Here is a 21704-nt window from a genome sequence, read left to right as displayed (position 1 = left end):
ATTGTATTCTAACTACAATATGAATTATTATTAAAGAACAGACTGTATTAAATTTGTGTTGCCAACTTTAATAAAATTATACTAAAACTAAATCGTCAGCAAAATGTAATTCTATATAATGTAGATAATTTATTTATAACATCTCGCTTAGTCTAAATTTACTCGAAATTAAATTACAATGGCGATGTACTCATGTACCATAGACTTCATCAGTCACCTGAATGCGTCTTTTTTTATTTGTGATGAGTATACTTTTCATACATCTTCAGTAGATGGCGCTAGGATAATGTTTCAAAGCTTTATTTAGATTTTTCTTCATATTCAAATTAACGTTATCGCTTCTTGGCCGTTTACCTTAGGTCAAAGTATGATATCTGTTCTTATCGCGTTAATATCTGAAAGCTATTCACCGACCCTGCCTTCAACATTCAAAAATAAATTTCGTTCTACTCCCACGACCTGGCATTGCAATGCCACCAGGACTGGCCCGCATAAATCATTTAAATAAAGTATATTATCATTATCAATGTGCGACAAACTATCAAATGAAAAATATTAATGTCTCAAAACATTCGGTGTTTTCTTTGGCTTACATAATTTTTATTTAATTTTAATTATCATGTAGGGTACTGAATTTTCTTTTTTTTTAAATTATTCCCCACCACGACCTATTTGACTTATACCATCTTTCTGCTTCCAATCCTTCTTCCAGGAATTTTTTTTTGTCAATGTAATCGAAGAATTAACTTGATGTTAATATGAAAACATTGATATTTGTCGATCCCTAAAATAAACTGTTACTTAATGGGGTAAGTAAAGAATAATGGTTGGAAACTGGTATTGCGGAATTATTAATTCAAAAATAAATATGAATCCCGAACACATACAGCCGCGGTCCATCACTCCATCCAGAGGGCCACATAAGGGACAGAAAAATCTAATTTTTAATCTATTTTTAATTTTTAATGATTTTACTATTATATTAAAATAATTTATGTATCCAATCAAATGATTTATTTAATTGCAGTATTTAGGTATAGGTACCTGCCATTAAATCATTTGCTCGTTTCTAGTTCTGTAGTATGGGGGCAAGTTCTAGCGCTGCATTGAAATAGGTATGTGTCTATTGGAAACAAGTGACATTTTAGCATTTTAAAATTTTACTGTGAAATAAATATTATGAGCTTGAATTTATGATAATAATAATTCCTGGACAATTTACACTACTTCTTATATTTTTACTTATATTTTTTTTTATTTGTAAATATACCTATACCTATAATATATTGTGAATACAAATTCTAGGATCTATTACTGTCTTAACATCATTCAAACGAATAATCTGATTTCAACTACCGATCAACTACTAACTAACTAACTTCCGATAGTTGTGGATTCGATTCCTTGTACCGTACATCGTATATATGTGATGTATAATATTTGTCTTTCTAACGGTGTACAGTTTACTTGTAGGTACTCTTCTAAATCGTATTTAAATTTTAAGCTTACTGTGACAAGATTTTATTTTCATTACACAAAGTATCTCGCACACCCCAACAAATAATCGATTTGTTAAGGTGTATTAAGGTACACCTTAACAATCAATTATTTGTTAACGTATGTAATTAATTGTAAGTCATGTACTTAATAAAACCATGTAACAAATTAAAAATATAGGGGTAAGGGGATTGTTAGTAACGTGGACTCATGACCCTATAATAGCAATGTACTATGTCATGTTGACCTCCACGCGGTTCCCCCTGGAAACCATTGTGATGATTCCTAGTGAATTTGTCACGATGGGTTAGCTGACCTGACCTCATGTTAATCTTATGAACCTCCACTGGTAAATAAAAAACTCCCCAGCGTAAACCGTTAGGGCGGGCGAGTGCACCATTTCATTATCATAAAAAAATATATATATGGAATGGTTACGCGCAGACCTGATTATTACCATTTGGTGGTAGCAATGCCAACCGTAGAAGTATTCTCATAAAAATACGAGATTTTTGACATTCGGTAAGATGATATTTATATCCTCGTACAATTTTGTACGAGATTTTTTCGTTAAAAAATTAAACAAATTGAGGTACCTAATATACGAGATTTTGATGTAATCTTACGATATTGGCATCCTTGGTGATCATTCTTAACCTGCCTGTATTTCCTAGCTTTAAAGACCTAGAGGAGTCGTAATTGTCTGAGTAAATTTTGTGGATGAATCTAATAGTTCAAGAATCTACGTTGGCAGGCTTTTGTTGTGTAATGGTTTAGAAAAGTAAATATCTCCTTTTTCGCCCTGGTTTAATGCTGCACGGTTTTAGAGCATATTGTGTACCTAATTAGTGTCATTTCATAAATACACTCGTATTAATTTACGCTATTTGAAAATATACTATAAGTAGAGTATTATTACAAACAAGTGGGTATAAAGTGGATACCCATTTGTTTGTAATAATACTATTACTGGAAAAATGAATGAATTGTCTTTTTTGGATGTAGGTACATACATATGTAATGAGAAGTCTATAGCCAGTTTTTATTAATAGTAATGAATAATATAAATAGTCATTAAGGGACATAGGCGGTATTCTATGCAATTAGCGTCGCGTAATACAGCAAGTGTAAAAATCAACAACAGAATATCATTATCGACTACTAGTGAAGACTATTGACAGGTATATTGGCCTGGTACCTATAGCGGCTTTCTTTGAATGTTGTCTTTTGTTCCTCGCGCAGTACAAGTATTCATGAGTATGATGAGTATTTTAGTTTTAATATCACTTGTTTAGAACCCGTAACATATAGCTCTTGAGACTAACACAGCGCCAACGTGTGGATAGTCTCGGGGTTATTAGATATTATTATATAAAATTATAGATATTTAACTAAGAGGCTAAATAAAAAACTCAAATACACTTATAACATTAATTTATTATCCACCATTAACAATCAAACACAGTATATACATTTATTCTCCTTTCATACACTCCGATCAGTTGCACAATTCTAACATATACGAGCACTTATATAAAATTAAATTTAGACAGTGAACTTTTTGTCACGCCTTTTCCAGTGCCGATGCACGTCACAACACTGTCTACTGGTAATATCACTTACATTACGCAAGTCTCTGTATTTCAACTACTACTAGCACAAGCTTTAACTTAACGCTAATAATGGCTCTTCCGGATCGTGCTTTTGGTTATATTTCGAGTTTTTCTTCTTCCACTGGGTTTTCTTGTTTAGCATCTTTTGCTTTGTGATCTCCAACTTTGCTTTCGCTTTAGATATTTTTGGTTTAGGAGTTGTCGTGTCGTCTAAACGCTGTAAAGTTTCAATGATGTTCTTCGGTTCTGATATCACTCTTCGTGTTTCTTCTGAAATTTCATCCATTGTGGCATTCTTATTTGCATACACTACAACATAATGCGAGTAAGCAGAGTTTGACGGTGTATTGATATCGGCAAAATCTCTAAAGTTAGCGAACTGATCTTGATTGTAATTCGGGCGAGGGTTGGCAATGTAGCCGACGCCTATAGATGGCCTACCATGACCGTTATTATAAAATGAGCTGAATCCGTCACTGTACTCCGATTCGTCATCATTTTGAGCGAAGAATGTGCCACCTTTAATTATTCCGAAATTACCGGAACCTAGGACACTGGAACTGGCATCGACGAGCGGAGCTGCGGAAGCCGTATTTTGTTTTCCGAAATTATCAACATTTCTATAGTTGCCAAAGAGTGGATAATTCAGGAGAGATCTATATGAATTAGGCCTTTGACTATAAGCTCCTTCATTGCCGAAGCCAAGCCCGAAGTTACTCCGCGGTCGGGACTCAAAGAGGTTAGCGAACGATGGGAAGAAATTCTGTGAGTCGCCAACGAGCTCGATGGAATGATCTGTCTGCTCAGTGTTTACAGCAGGTAGTTGAGCCGTCTCATGTAGAGATGACGGCGCGGGCACTGCTTCTGATATGATTTCTGAAGATTCTGCGGATAGATCTATGTCATCTGTAACAAAATAAAGAAGCATGTCAATATATAATTCTTAAATATATGTACTTTAGAGGCTACGTGCTAGTCCCAGCGAGTATTTGCAGTACGCTAGTGAGAGAGAATACTTTTATTTCGGTGGTCTGGCGGTTCAGCACATTGTTTCCAATAGTCGCGGGTTCGATTCCTCATACAGTATAAACATTTGTACGTATCTATGAAAAAAAAAAACAGATTTAAGTATTCTATTAGTTGGCTAGTACCCATAACACAAGGGATCATAAGATTGGGACTAGATGACGCTGTGTGAATTGTCCTGAGTTATTATAATATTATTAAGAAATTTATTGATGACAATATAGTTAATTATGTCAAAAACAACCTAAGTAAAATAAACAAATCTAAGCTGACCTCAAATGGAATATGTAATTTCATATACATACATTTAGCTTAACGCTGTAACATATCTTAAGTTGCGTTTTGTTATTTATAAATTATTCATGCATCTATTGTTTCTATAATCGTATAAATTAAATCGAAATGTAGGCGTCAAACTTGACATGACACTACGGTAGTAAGAGTATGTATGGTGTAATAAAGACATGATTTATAAGTACAGTGACGTAGAACAGTGTCCTTAGAGTTGTTTCGCTACCGCATAAAGCTCGTAATACATAATATTTCCTGCTTTATATATGTAAGGATAGAAACGTGTGAACGAAACACTATGCAAAGATGCGGTTTAATTTGTAATCAAAACAAATAGATTAGGTTATATGTAGTAAGTGAAATCTTTAGTGCAACAAGTACCCATATAACATATATTATAGGAAAGATAACATACGAGTGGGAACACAGTATTGTCAGACTTGGAGAAGGACATTTTAAATCGGTTTCGGTGACCTAGCGGTTTATCACACCTGTTTACTTCTGATCGTCGCAGGTTCAATTCCTCGCAATGTACAAACATTTGTATTCATGAGTGATTGTCTATATTGGTGTTTTCTATGTATATTATATATGTACTAAAAAATGTGTTTAAGTACTTGTGTCAGTTGTATAGTACCAAAAACACTAGCTCTGCTTAGCTTGGGACTAGATGGAGCTGTGTGGATTTATCAGGGTTATTATTATTATTATTAAAAAATGACTGAATTTTGTGCGACTGAATTCTTATATTTTACAGTTTTTTTCATATCACTAGGCTATGGATTATAATACAACTTTTAAATTGACCATTAAATTATCTTGTGTGCTGATTGAATTAAGATGATGAAAGGGAATGTGTCAAAATATCACTGTAATATACCGCAAATTTGGCAAGTTGTCAGAAACTTGATTGTACGCAAGTACAATAGATTAAGAAATAACAATTGAAATACTCTTAGAGCGCTTTTGAAATATTAGTATTTTTTATATAATTGAGCAAAATAATAATGTCAATATAGATCATACAGTATTTAATAGATATCTAATATTTCGCATCTACCATATTATTATATACATGAATAGTATCAAATCCGTGACATATACATACTAATGGCTATGATAGTACGATGTTATTCTTAAGGACTAAACTGTAATGTATCCGTACCCTACAAGTTAACTCAGTTTAAGTACTCATATCACACTATTCAGACCACAACAACTATATCTGCGTTGTATTTTCCCACTTTATTGCAACATTTTTCATTGCAGTTCGGCTGCTATTGATCCCAACGATATGTTATATAGTCTATAACATTTCTCGTCAAATGAGCTATGTAACACTACAATAATTTTCAGAAAAAATAAAAATCGGTTCAGTTGATCCAGAGATTACCCCTTACAGACTCATAAACATTACCTCTTCATAATATTTACATTAACAATGAGATTTTGTCTTTAATAACTTTCTTTAGTGATATCATTGATTCTATATGTCTCTTGTTACTGTTAGTCAACGGATCGATGCATAACTAAGTGAGTACTTTTCCATAACATCAGGTAACTCAAGTGCAGAGAAAACGTTTTTATTGCATCACCTCACATGTCACAAGTAAATACTTACTGGACATTTTGCGGTCTGCAATCTCGAATTACCATAACGATTTGCTTTATTTTTCTAACCATTCAATATTTTTTTATTCGTTCTATTTGGTAAATAATATTTATTTATTTACAAACATGTTATAACTTACTGGATAGGCGGAGACAACTTATTCTGCGATTTGCATTTATTTCAGTTGATTTGCAATTGAGCTCATTACAGCAATTTAAAAAGAAACTATTTATGGGCTCACCATTATATGCGTTGTCTGCATTAAAAAAAAACTGTCTTAATTTGAATTGTTAGGATTTACTACTTAAAAAAGCAACCATGGTAATTATAAAGTATGTAGGTACATAAATATAAACCAGTAAAGTAAAATAACCTAATATATCCAGTGAAGTATCCAAATACTTTATTATTATCAAAATAATAAGTTACATTCACAGTTTAATGGTTGAGTAATCTTCCAATTTTTCTTATAATTAAACATTAAGAAACAAAGTTGTCAGGAATTAGCAAAGAGAAATCACGTATATCGCTTTGCATTGTGGTATAGGTATAGCTAAATAATTTGCTGAAAATCTATTGACTTTAAAGACAACATCTTGTATACAAGATGCAATGTTTATATTTTTACATTGAGATGTGTATTTTATTACGTTCTTTATAACAAAATATCATTTGATAACCCCAAGCATATACCTTTTAGTTATAATGCAAAAGAGTCAACATGTCGGTCATGGTATTTACACGAGAAAAATGATAGTAGCTCGTTAATATTCTTATTGTCATATTACTTTATATGGTGGTGATTCTTGCATAATGGTTTATATATTGTGACCCACACGCACTCATGGGCCGATGAATAACTTTCACCAGGAACTTTGCCGTAAAAATTTGAGGACTTTACTGAGAGGATTCAACGACCTATACATTTTTAAACAGTATAAATAGACGTGTATATAATATACGTGTGTATATACCTAGTTATAAAATGTTTACGTTAAAGATAGTAATAGTTAATAGTTTGTATGACTTTTATGAATGAAATTTACCATACATACATATTTACTTATTTGGTATTATATTTGTTACGTTAGATTTAATATTATATATAATTTTATTATAGAGTTATCATAACAGATATATAATACAGGAGCAGACTTAACAGTCTGCAAAAAAAATTGTACACACAGAAGAAACAGGTTTTATAGAATTGAGAATTATTAAAAGCAAACAAACGTAATTTACCTATTTTTTTATTTATGTACGGTTTCTATCGGTAGAACGTCAATTACTAGTTGGGTCATTGTCACACAACTTTATACTTAGAAGTAGTAGTAAATTTATAAGCGTGGACAGTTATGAGGACCATAAAAATGACTCAGAAATATTATGAAATTATTTCTAATGTTCTATTCAGACGTTTTTGGTAATATCGTTATTCTAAATTACCCATATAAACAAGTGGGACAGAATGAAATACGTCTTACAGTTGCGTACCGTCCCATTAATTCTTGTGGTTTATTAAAAAAGTTACTGATATATTCTACATAATATCTTGTAATAGTTGCGGTGTTACGTGATAAGTTATTGAGAAATTTCTAGCACATTAGGGTCCCACTGAGATTATGACGCGATACACGAGTATAGCAATGGGGTATAAAAAATACAAACCAGATCTAAAATCACTACGGTCACTCCTTTCTGATTTCATAAAATGTGCTATAAGAAAATAAAACTGAAATAAAATCTATTTTGGTGTTAATTCGTAAAAGTTCTCTCTTTATTTAATCACAAAGCACTAAGAAATTCAGTTAAAAGCAACAATATATCATCAATGCGTGTGGATATACCTACGAGTACTTCCATTTATATGTATATAGTGTATCGTATGATATGTAATATACTAATTATTTTCTTTTTAACAGGCGATGATGGTGGCTTGTTCAAATAAGGAAAATGTGAGAAATTTTATAAGTATTAGTGTTAACAATTATATTTACAAGAATAAATATTGTTACATCAAATTGATCATCCTAAACTATCAGATGTAGTTACCTACTACAATAATGTAAATATCTAATTTAATAACAAAGTTATTAAAGTCACTTCTGTCTATTATATTATCTGTGCTTCTGTCTTATATAATAATAATAATATTGCTCGGTATAAATTGATTTCCGCATATCTAATTAATAACATATAATTACAATAATATATTGCTGTTAGTGTGTAGAGATAAACACTAATGTACTTCATATTTCTAGTTTCTAAACGCTTCCTTCAACAACCACAATTGCAGTGTTTTCCTGACAGCCAGAGCCTAAGGCAAATTACAATCAGAACCTAAATTATTCTACTTATTGCAATATCCTCCATTATGTAGTATTAATCTATGAATATTTATGTGCGGTTGATATACGTGTATTTATCGAGTTTTATTTCAGGTACCTATGAAGATGATTGTTATAAATACCTGATTGTGAATGTTTACGTGGGAATTCAATGTTAGCAATTTATGTTATGAATAAGTTAATCGCAAGTTCTATTATTGTCTACATACAATAAAAATACTATATTTAAATTCCTCGTAATATTCCTGCAAAATCAAAAAAATAGGATATTATTATACAGAATAGGAAATTTTTACCTGTTATGCTATTATAGTTTAAAATTTTTGTAGATGTTTCGTCTGATTAAGTTTGAAGGAAACACCCACCAAAGTGTTTAAATATAAGTTAACTGAGCGGAATCGGATTGATTCTAGTGCTACGACCATGTCAGGTGAACCCTAAGGTTTTCTAAGAAAGCATCGCGGTTAATTCACGGTGAATTGGTCACAATGTGATAGTGGATCTGATTTCATGCCCATTCTATTGTCCTCCACTAGTAACGTTAACTCACACATAAAGTTACCGTTTATTTATCATCCATATAATAATTAAAATGTTTTATTTTAAAATTGAAGAACTAATTCCTTTTTTAAGAAGGAAGGAATAAGGATTGCTCAATGCAACTCGTCTTGCTGGTTTAAATGACGCAATTTGGAGCGTGACATCGATTTACTAAAAGCTTTAATGACAAAAGTTCGTGTGTCAATGACTTAACTAATATATAACCTAATTAGGCAGAAGTTGTCATATTCAACTATTAATTATTTTAATTTAATTCTATAATTAATTTGTCTATAAATATAAATAAAATTGGAGTGTCTGTTTGTAATATTGAAATAACAGTTTTTTACTACGTGCATATGAACCAACAACCAACAACCAAAATATTTTTTTTTACAATATTTGTCTGTCTGTCTGTTTGTTCCGGCTAATCTCTGAAATGGCTGGACCTATTTTGACGAGACTTTGTTAGCAGGTAGCTGATATAATAAGGAGTAACTTAGGTTACTTTTATTTTAGAAAAATAAAGTCATATTCCACGCGGACGAAGTCGCGGGAATAACATGGCCCATTGCGTGCGCCATGGCCCATGGCCCATGGCGTTTTCTATTGTGTTATTAATATTACATAGTTATATTTATACGAAAACATACATAACTACCATTTTTAGTGCGACTGGAATGATATCTAAACAATTATATATTTTTTATTAAGGACTGAATGAATATTATCTATTGTGCCACCCCACCGTGGTATATCGCATGCGTTGTCATTCTTTATTCATATGTAACTATATATATTTGTTAATATTATCTAAACAGACATAGATAATTTTCACGCCGTGTCTTACTCTTCCATGTCAAACTGAAGCTCTATTCATGTAGAACCTTTGGACCGTCTTATTTTTTATGACTATCCCTACCGTACAATTCGACTAGCTACTTCACTTGAGAGTTGGTGGAAACTCAACTAGTACATTTTCTGAAGGTATTATTTTTTAGTCAGTTTCAATCTTTAAACATTACATAACATTTAAGTAGTGTGTCTAACATGTTTAAAATAATAAATCCCTTGTCTGAACAACTAACGTTATACAAGGTCGACTCCAAAATAATCGTTTACGAAGTAATAGACTTTATTCAATAAGTGTTTCTCATTTTTTTTTAATTAATTTAAAGGCAGATCTGAACTATTTTTAGTATCATATAGTAAATGTCCATTCCCATAAAAGACCTATTAACTTTATCTAAACAGGTATCCTTCACCACCTACCCTTGTTGAAGGCGATACTGTCTAATCTTTCTTTCTGTCTAATAGTTCTTCTTGTTATAAGACCGTATTCAGAAAGAGCAATAGATTAAAACAAATAAGCATAACTATTCAAAAATACTTAAAATTTTAGTTTAATTGAATAAAGAATTTCCTATTCTGTTCTAATATTACAGTTGTGAAGATTGATTTTGACAAATTTTCATAAACAGTTACGAAACCCAATAACTTCAGTAACTATAAAGATACCTACCACTGTTTACGGTTATGAAGTAATGTTCACTACACTAGTATTGTATTAATCTTGTTTTTTAACATTATATTGAAATGGTATTCTAATTTATAATCTCTACATATGCAGTCCTCTATGTAAATACTACAAAAACGATCATTCAAATCAAGAGTTGAAAAGTCAAAATAACTCGACAAAAGTGACAGTCATTTATAACATAATAATGTTTCATTACAAAGCCATTGTTGGAATACGTTAGTCACGAATATCCAATGTCTTCGGAAGTCACTGAGATATTATAATGAAAACACGGAACTAATGATACGAGTGTGAATTTAAATAGATATCGCAATTGTATATATGAGTCTCTTCGTATCCTACATTTTTGTCGTAGGTTGTGTTTTATTATAGGTCTTAGACATTTAAAGAGTCTAAATACTGTTTACTTTACATGAATATTGAAATGAAGTTGAGCAAGTTAAGTTCAAATTTACTAGTCCGCTAAATGTTGATTAAATAATTGAAGAATTGTGGTAATTACACAAAAACACATTTTTTTAGATACATTCAAAATATACATAGAAAACATTGAGAAAACAATGATACTCATGGATAAAAATGTTTGTACTGTGCGAGAAATTGAATCCGCGACCATTTGAAGTAAGGCGGTGTGCTAAATTGATTAACACAGGGATTTATGTGCATAAATAAATAAACGACATCATGGCAAGTATGTATAAATGTAGTAGTTTTCATACTAATTGAGGTAGGTGTTAGCGTCGTCTCTACCACTGTCCCCGGAAGACCAACAAATAGAGATTTGAACGTATACTGGTGACAAGTGGAGTTCGTGTTGGACTATAAATCTTAAACCAGAAATATTTCTTCCTATTTTGATACAGTCACGACGAAAAGACATTTTTTAAATTTCACATTTACATACTTCGTCGTACTTAAAATGCAAGACTAGATCAATAGAATCAATTTATATATTCAATTGATGAAAGAAGTCATGTTTAGTTTTATTTCTGCCAGAGTATGCAAATTAGACTAGAATTTTGTTGACAATAATAAGTGCAACAATTTATCTAAACAATTATTAATATTATTGAATGAGAAGTGAAGTGTATTGTGTCCCCATAGAAGTCCTTATTATTATAAATAATATCATCGGTGTTTTGTGTCAAATAAGAATATTGTTAATTTTTATAGGTTAGCTACTAAAATTAACAATATTCTTACTTTACTTTACTTTTAATAGTTACGCTTCCTACTAGATCGAATATAGAGTTTATAAATTGTGGCTAATAGTAATAACCGAAACATACACTGTATCAAAGGTTCATTTAGCAAACGAATATACAGCTAGCATATTTGGATTATATTACTGTTTACGAAGCGGTTGCCATTTAATGCCGTTCCTTTTTGCCGCGGTCACGTATTCCATACAAGTATGCCATTTATTGTATTTGCTAACTTTCCCATTACCTTGACTCTAGGATAAGTAAGTTACTCTATAAGTCGATTTCATTAAGTGTACATATATTTAAATTTCCATGTGTAAACATAAGCAATAGTTAAATTACATTATAGCTATAAAAATTTAAATTATTACTCTAATATTTTGATGGTAATGTGATCATGTGTAAAAACATTAAAAAAAATATCAACATTATGTAAGTTGTAAATTGCGTATCTTGTTTAAAACGGTTAATTACAATTTCATCAATGAATTAATTGCATGTAAACACGAAAAGTGGCGGATCTTTACCAACACGTCGCGTCGTAATACTTTTTCGCGCGTTTGTACAAGCGACCAATGACATAAGAAGTGAAGCTCGGGCTGAGGTAATATGTCGTATACCACACATGTTTTGCACGATTACATTCTATCTAGTACACACATACTAAACTTAATTTAAAGTAGTGTGCTCAATTAGGGATATGCGGACATTGCGGCTTGTTCCAAATGAATTTTTTTGTTTTGTTTCTGTTTTACTTGACTACGTTGTAAGAACGCCATTTATTATTCATATTATAGCCTAATGACTGATGATAAGTATGACGAGAATATAAACTCTTAAAATATTTTCTAAATATTGCGATCGATTACGTAATTAATAACTAAAAAGACTTTTTAACAAGTTATAGTTGTAAATTTTTTTGTAGAAATCTAGCTATGTAGCGATTATTACTCTAAGCATAGGTAAATTACGTTAAATTAATCTACATATATAGGTATACTTACCTAAAAAATCGATGTATAAAAATTATAATACACATTTCTACAAAAAAAATATATGTTAAATATATTTCTATTATAAAGACGTTTAGCATTCTATTTAACATTAAATATTTATTCTACAAATTACACATATTATTATAATTCTTTCTTCAACGAAGCATTAATCAAATGCTAATTTTCGCTAAGTACTTTTGATTTTTGATGATTACGGCATGGGGTGAGGCAAGTAATTGAGCAATCGCGATCTACAACAGACTTAATGCGGTATACTCATTCTGTGAATCTAATTGGTATCTTTACTTCTTCTAAATCATTGATATAAACGACGTTTTAGTCTACATCCGCACACATGTAGTTAGACTAGACTACAATAGAATTAGACTATGTCCTCTTATATTTTTATCTTACAATCATTTCATGATTCTATACGCTCCTTCACACGTAGGTACTAAAATTTTAGAATTTTACAAAAGTACTATAAGCAATCAATTTATTAAAAATGCATAGGTACACGTTTATATTGATTTAAATAATAAATAATTGTTACAATACAGTTCATATATTTGTTATTACATGCTAATTTGTAATTGTTATAATTATGTATAAGTATTAAATGTGGCGAACCAATAGCATTTAATGTTGTATATGAAATCTAGATGATCTAATAAATGAATATATAAATGATTATAATTAATAAAGTTAAGATATCTTTACCTCTGAAGTATGTAGTCGTGAATAGCAGGCAGTTTATCGCATCTCGTGATGAATCCTAGCATCAACAAACATTCAGTCAATACGATGCATATCATTTTGCTATCTTTTAGAATGGCTTAATACAAGGTCTAATATGCATTTGTATGGGATATTGTGTTGTCAATTTTACGCTCTGTTAATAATTAATCTGTGGCTAGTAATAATACTCAGGCTTCGGAATGAGGACAATCCTAGAAATAAAGATTGTTGATTTTACATATATGTATACGACTTGTTCTTCTATTCATTAAGGCTAGAAAATGTAATGTTAAACTTAGAATAATTATATTAACACTTTGTCATAGAAACATCTTATAAAAGTATTTACGTATATAAAATTTGATAAATATACTGTTAAAAAAATCATCATCGGAAGCTTATGTATTAGTCCTGTCGCAAACTAGGTATATTCTATCACAATATGATGGTAAACTATTTTGCTAAATGCTGCAATGTTATTCCCCTATAAAAATATTTTGTGTAATTATATTGCAGCTAAGTACACTATACTTTGATTTTTAGTGTAATAATATTTTTATGTGTAATAAAATACTGTAATTAAGGGCATTGAACTCTTTATTTGGGTATTTGCATAATACAGTATATGCAACTGTATAATTTGAAGCGTGACTGTAAGCAGGTATTATAGATAATTTAGTGCAATCATTAAAACGACATCTATTCAAAGGGAGTTCGTAACGGAATGAAATGAAACTAAGTTCCCTGTTACATCAGTTGAGACCATAAATGATTGGTGTAATTTGTCAAATCGTTAAGCATTACGTTGGCATAATGCAGAGCAATAAAGATGTTGCTGTTGCATTGCTCTTATTGATCGACTTAAAGCACTTCTTATCTTCTAACACATCTCTTCTACACTTGCGTGCAATCGTACAAGTATGTAACATTTTTATATATAGAGTAAGGTACTAGCTACCTCACATTCGACTGTCGACAGTTTTAATTTCGGGTTCATACATTATTAATTTAGAACTTTCTTAAGCTCTAAAGAATTATAAAACAGATCGAAATCTAAAATATTATTATTTGACATTTCATATTTTAGTAATTGTATGTTGTTGTATTTCTGTTTGCATATTGTATTTACATTAAAAAATATTATTTGTACAAATAAATAATTATATTTATCCTTTTTATGTCATCAGCAAATACATACTCGAAATGAACTGGTATAAGTAGATACTTATATGATGATAGAAACCGAAAGTTTTGGGACGATTGTAATCTACTATGGCAAACTAGCTCTCACTTCGTGACTTGACATTTCAATGCGATCGGTAGATCCGAAGACAGTTACTATACATATAGATAGTGACAAGAGTAGGCGTAATCTTACTATCCATCTACTTTATTTTACTACAGGCTGACCTGGAAAAGATTGCTTGCCATATAAATTATTTCTGGACCATCCTTATCATTTAAGGATTTAAAAATAGCCTATGGTCTATTTTCAGTGCTACCAAATATGATTTTATATAAAAATATTGATTTTTATCAATATATTTTAATAAAAATTAGTCATGTCGATTTGGAGGAGTCAACAAACACTGTGACACGAGATTTTTTATATTAGATTCTATATATATATATATATATATATATATAACTGATAGATCACTGATCGTTCTCTGTGCATGGAAGATGTATGAGAAAAACTAATATTGGACTTTGTCAACCTAATAGAAAACAAACTAAGTACAGAATATTAGATGTAAATTTAAAATAAGTAACATTTTTCTATTCGTTCTCATTATATTATAATAATGATATAAGAAAACAATGAAAACTTTGAATTAAGTCGATCATAATAATGTATTTTGTTATGAACCATTCATACAATTGCATTTTATTTATAGCATTTCGTGCATAAATAAAATGAACGGAACTAAGTGTTAGTTATTTATTTAAAATTATTAATGATTACCTAATTCTATTTAGTTCATTACACGAATTTCTCCATAGTTCTTCATTGTTTACCATTCAGTTTCTTTTATTTATTTACTATAAACATTATTTATAACGATGAACGTAACATTTTTTTTAATAACGGACTATTCACGTAGTGGTACCCATAGCGAGCTACTCAAATATAAAGCAGAATTTGTGCCAAGAGTGTTAGCACTAAATAACAAACAGCATATAAAATTGCTTAAATTAGATTTTTTGGAAACCTATATTACTCAGGAATATAAAATCTTGTACCGATACGGGAATCGAACCTGTAACCTGAACCGGAAACAAGGCGGTGAGTAATAACCGCTGGACCACTGATGTCGTCAGTTGTATTTGAACTTAATTATATTATAACTATAAAAATGAAAGTAGGTTACTGAAATCTTTACAAGTTACCTACTACATCTAATTTGTTACAGATATATGCCAAATTACCTTTACGTACTATTTATACGGCGAATGTACTGAATGAATTGGAACGAATATATTTACATAAATTGATGGCATAAAAAATAATGTTGGTTATGTTCTCGTTCTCGTACTCGTAAATATCATTGGACGCTTAGGTCTTTGAATAATGTGTAACAGTTTTGTTACGTCTACTTAACAATTGTAATTTGTAATTCGCTTTTGTAAAAGATCATTTTCGGGATAGCGATTTATCTATACTAATTTTGTAAAAAAGAAATATGATGTTTTTAGTTTATAAAGAATAAATATTTATATCTTTATTTTTGTACATACAACTGGAAGTTTTTTTTCAACTTAACATTTAGGTGTCAACTTTAGCTAAAATACTGCTCCTAATTGTGTGGATATAGTTATATTTTTGATAGATTTATTTGATTATAAAATACGTACTTTCATTATGTGATACTAAAGAATGGCTATCTGTCCAAAGTAACATCTAGACATACAATCATAATACATACCAACATTAGACGATTTTATAAATTTGTTTAACAGAAAATAAATGACCACTGGTGCCTTATACCCATATTAGTTGCCTATACATATCATAACGATGAATGGCTTTTTTTAGTGGAAGATGATGTAATTATTTTTAGTTGAATCTAGATTTTAACAGCAGTATTATATTAAAAAGATGCAGCTACATATTTAAAATAACCTCAGAATTATTTATGTAAAATATAATGAAATTAATATAATAATAATAATAATAATCCTGAAAAATGAAAAGTGACGGTAATTTAAATACTTTATTTTGTAAGTATGTAAATAATGTACTCAGACAATACTTAAACCAATATAAACAATTATCCTCTTAAATACAAATGTTTGTTCTTGCAAGGTGTCGAACCCGCGATCATCGAGACTGTTTATGAAATATTATTTAATACAGAGTAATGGAACTGAGACAAATTCATCTCTCAACTTAAGCGTAAAATCAATTACTTAAGGTTAATTAGACATATGGATTTCATTTCATCACCTGACTGATGACGAATTATAATAATTGTTTCCGGGTATCGACTGATATCAACACGTTCCTAAAATTATGCAAGTTCTGAACCTACTCTGACCTTTATTTACCCTTTGATAACCAAAGTTTCACACGAGTGCGAAGAAAATTTATAGAGGGGCGTGTCAAAACAAAACTGACGGTTTATTTCATTGTTGTTACATAATTATGTTTTCGTGTGTATCTTATATAATGGTATAAATAGCATACATGACACGGTAGTGGGTACATCCAAGGAATTTATAATATATTGATGAATGATTCTGAATACAGAATTACAACAGCATGTATAATAGATTTTCAATATAATAAATATTGTGTGTATTGTTATTTAATAGTTGTTAGCAATTTGGACATACATAAAGTAATTGAATAGCATGAAATGCTGTGTACATTACATAAACGGAATATTTATCATAATAATATCATTAAGAGCTCCCGATGTTTCCACGCTATCACAAATCACCTTAAATAATCTTGTCATGGTAAATGTCCCATTATTATAATGTGTACAGTTGTAAACAACCGTGAAAAAGTCTAAAACGGGTTTAGCATGAAATATAGCATTTAAATAAACTATAAAAATTAGAAATAAAAAAGCGGACAAAAATTTTGATTAGCAATTACTTGAATAAATATACAGTTTCAAGCAATCTTACAGTAAATTACAGTTTTAAGCAATACTAGGTAAATATTATGATACTTCTAATGAATAATTTACGAATTCATTATTAAATATAAATAATAATTGAAAAACATAATAAATACTGTTGAAAGAAAAACCACTTAAGAAATTTGTTAAACAAGAACATATTTATACACAAAACTTGGTCTAAATTTTAAGATCCGTTTTCGCAATAGATATAAAAATTGCTCATTTAAACCTATATGATTATGATAATATTCTTAATAACATATTAAAAATAGCTGATATCGATTCTGAAACAACTTCTTCTGTTGGGGATTGCATTAATATTGTTGTTACACGGTGTTATTAATATGTAAATTAAAACTAATATTCACACGCGTGGTCGTTTTGTCAAGAACTCAATACTACATAATAATATGTCGACATGAGACGCTAATTTATCATTATTCATAATGAACTATGAATATCCGGTACTAGCAAGAAACAAAGAAGTTGAAGGAAGGTCATTGAAATATGTATTACAGTAATAGTATTTCCTATTTTATTATTACTACTTACGATAAAGCAAACGAAAGAAATTATAATTACTTTAATTTATAACTAATTATAAATAAGAACAAATAAAAAGATGGTAAAATTACAAATATTTCTTGGATATTATTTTAAAATACATAAAGGATACAAATTAAAAATTTATTTACTAATAGAAGCAGCGAAAAAAAGAACATCATTAAATTAAATGAGTGATTATATATATGAATCTAAATTATTGCTGACAAAATATATAGAGTGATAGTAACTCATATTAAATTAACAATGAATTTATAATATAGATATGCATTTTACACACTTGTAAGTATTAATAAATAGAACTCCATTATATATGTGATCCGATTTTAGGTTTACTTCTCCAAAGCAATGGCGAATTAGATCGAACTCTAAAGCACAGAATTAATGCAAGATCGATAGAAAAGTAGCGATAAGTTGCGGCGACGTGTGCCCCTTAAACTTAAGGTAAAAATTGACAGGACCATATGATCTGGTTTGCTGACTTGACAGAATACTGGCCCATAAAGGCGACAGATGAAAGACTACTGCATACAACAGACATGCGAATGTTGAGATGAATGTATGGTGTGACATGAATGGACAAGATAAAGAATGGGTATACGAGTATTAGAGAAAGTGAGAAAGTAGTAATCGTTTGTCGTAGCATGGCCATGTAATTCTTAGTAATAAAGGGAATATTTTCAAGAAAATGGTACACATGAATGGGTTCCAACAAAAGAGACAGCAAAAGGCTGAAAAAGCTATAAACTGACTGTGTGAAAGATGATATGGCAAGTAAGCGAGTAAATAATGAGATAACTGTAAAAGATGAATGGAGGAGAATACATATTAAGGCGACCACATATAATATGGGATAAGGAAAAGCCGAGGATGACTACCATAGATATGTGTATAAATAGAAATAGCTAATGCATGTAGATTTTGATATTGTATCACTAAATTAAATCTGTGTATAAAAAATATACGTATATTTTTTATACAGAATAATTTTATATTAATAAATAGTTTCTGCAACATCGAGGTGAACTTTGAGGTACTTGTGTCCTTTATCTGTAACTTCTGTATCTTCACTTGATAATATTATTTAATAAGTTCTAATTTATAATAATTATAATTAATTAAGTTAGATTTTATCCATATTTCTTGTACATACATAAATTATTAATATATGTAACTTGTACTACTCTATGCTACCCAATGCTTCTTGAAGAAGATTGTGTTCTTCTCGAGAAATAGAACTGAACATACATGTGTGCAGATTTTTGCAAGAATCCATTAGGAATATTATATTAAGTACATACAGGTAGTATTGCAAATGACGGAACATTGTGGTGCAACGGATTTTAGTGTTAATCGATAAAAAGTGGGTTAATTAAATCAGAGACGGAATGCCTGTGCCACCAAATTAGGGGCAGAGGTTGAAGATCAAAGATTGTCACCATTTCTTATGTTTGCACCACGAATTTATTATATTTATGATAGTATTACATTTATATATTTTTTATTTTGAAATGATGTACATTTATATTGAATTAGTGACATATGTAATAATATAAGTTATGTTTATTTACATATACTGTCGTCATTTAAAATGTCATAAGCTGGCATTTTATAAACGAAATAAATCTAATTATACGTCGTAAGATAAACATATTGTTACAATACGAGTAAATTGACACCTGCAAAACATTACCATTTTCTCAGTCCGTCGCAAGAATAATACTAATTCTTACATACAAGTAACTTCGAAATAAAGTATTGACACAGAACTGGCCACACAATAACACTTTCTATTTAAATAATCAGCTATGAATACACATTCATTATCCAATAGTTCACTAGGAGATTAGTTATGATCAAAATGTCAAGAAAGTTAAGGGCACAAAAGATCATCATGATAATGGCTTCATTATTTGTAGAGTCACTAGTTACTAGTTCTTTATTTCCGGTTGTCCAATTATGTATCACTAGCTGACACGCGCAACTTCGTCTGTATCGTACTTACTTGACATTTATATTTATATTTCGTCCAATTTACGTAATATCTTTTTAAATTATAGCCTATGTGTTATTCTGATGTATAAGTTATGTTACTGTAAAGTTTCGTCAAAATTCGTTCAGTAGTTTTTGTATTTGAGTAACAAAGATAAATTCATTCATCTATCTATCCATACTCACAAATTTGTAAGATTCTGAACTATATACACTTGGAGATATAAGTTATGCTAGTAAAAGGTATTGAAATAATAATAATAATAATATAATAATCTCAGGACAATTCACACAGCGCCATCTAGACCCATAACACAAGCTCTAGCTAGCTTAACTTGTAAGCTAGCTAGAGCTTGTGTTATGGGTACTAGATAACTGATACATATACATAGATATTTCTTTTTGTAAATACATACATATTATACATAGAAAACACCCAGACCGATACAAACAATCATACTCATGGATACAAATGTTTGTGCCGTGCGAGGAATCGAACCGAGAGAACCGAGGTCGTCAAGGTATTGAAATAACTAGAACGTAGTTTAATTGATTATGATATTACAATAACATATGACATGTGAACTGTTAATAATTATTACGAATACACTAAACGCACGTAACAGATGTACTCGTACGTAGGAAAAGAATAAGAAATCAGGTAGGTAGATTTTGTTCGTTTGTCTATTGTTCAAATCCCTCGACGTCGAAAGTCAATTCGTGACCGCTATGCTTCTAATAGCGTCGAAGTATCGGTAGGTAGTTTTCAAAAAATATAATGACAGTAAGTAGTATCCTTTCATATAATGGGTACTGGCTGTTAAATTGTTTTTTAATCGGTGTCTTCTATTTTCTAATAAAAAAAAATTAAGTTCACTTGGCTAAGCTTTATGGTACCAAAAATATATTAACTCTTTTAGAAGACAAATACTTAAATTTAAACGCTAACAAAATTGCGGCTACAATAGTTTAGAAATACGGCCATCCACCTTCATTGTCTCGTTTCGTAATGTACTACTTTTCTTATAAGTAAACGTTTCTAATTATTTCGCTAATTCATATTTATTGACGTACCTAGATTATCAAATGACAATATCGATTACCTGATTGTTTGACAAGATTGATTATGTGTACAAAGCGAATCATGACAAGTGATCATTGAGTGTGTTATCATCTGGCAAAATCAATAAATCATTACCTGATGATGTTGGCACCTTTTAGACATGCCAGTTAAAATGGTCAATCAAAATTAACGATACTATTTTGTTATTAATATTCCAGAAACATTGTTACATGAAGGCAATAAAGGCTTTCACTTCGACATATGAGTATACCTATTAAACTCTGACCTATGACATAAGTGTTGTATCAGGGTGATCAGTAAACTGAGGCGGTAATATACAACTTTATTGGTTGAATAAAAAAATACTGTCCACGGGAAATAAATTCTGACTGAATCTTTGGTAATGAAAGCATTAATAAGTTACAACGGTTATCAATGTTTATGAAAGTACTAAGATGACTGTATTATGTTGTAGTCTGCAAACTGAATTTTAAGCTATTACGTCGGAACGGATGTCTTGAAAAGGTAACTGACCTAGTGTCATCAC

The 21704-nt window shown here is 30.3% G+C and overlaps 1 protein-coding gene across 1 annotated transcript in view; it reads right to left on the bottom strand.

Annotated features, from left to right (window-relative positions):
- Positions 1–2922: 2922 nt before the first annotated feature.
- The window catches only part of LOC131845014 (uncharacterized), a 54923-nt gene continuing 36141 nt past the window's right edge, over positions 2923–21704 (bottom strand). Inside the window, exon 2 of the mRNA XM_059194028.1 lies at positions 2923–4016. Within this exon, the coding sequence (XP_059050011.1) occupies positions 3163–4016 (854 nt within the window). The 3' untranslated portion in view covers positions 2923–3162. The remainder of the gene's footprint in view (positions 4017–21704) is intronic.

Source organism: Achroia grisella, unplaced genomic scaffold, assembly GCF_030625045.1.
Source record: "Achroia grisella isolate CSIRO2021 unplaced genomic scaffold, CSIRO_AGI_Agris_v1 utg445, whole genome shotgun sequence".
In the NCBI taxonomy this organism is placed as follows: Eukaryota; Metazoa; Arthropoda; class Insecta; order Lepidoptera; family Pyralidae; genus Achroia; species Achroia grisella.
Note: the sequence above shows the minus strand (reverse complement) of the source record. Positions and strands in the feature narration are given on the sequence as shown.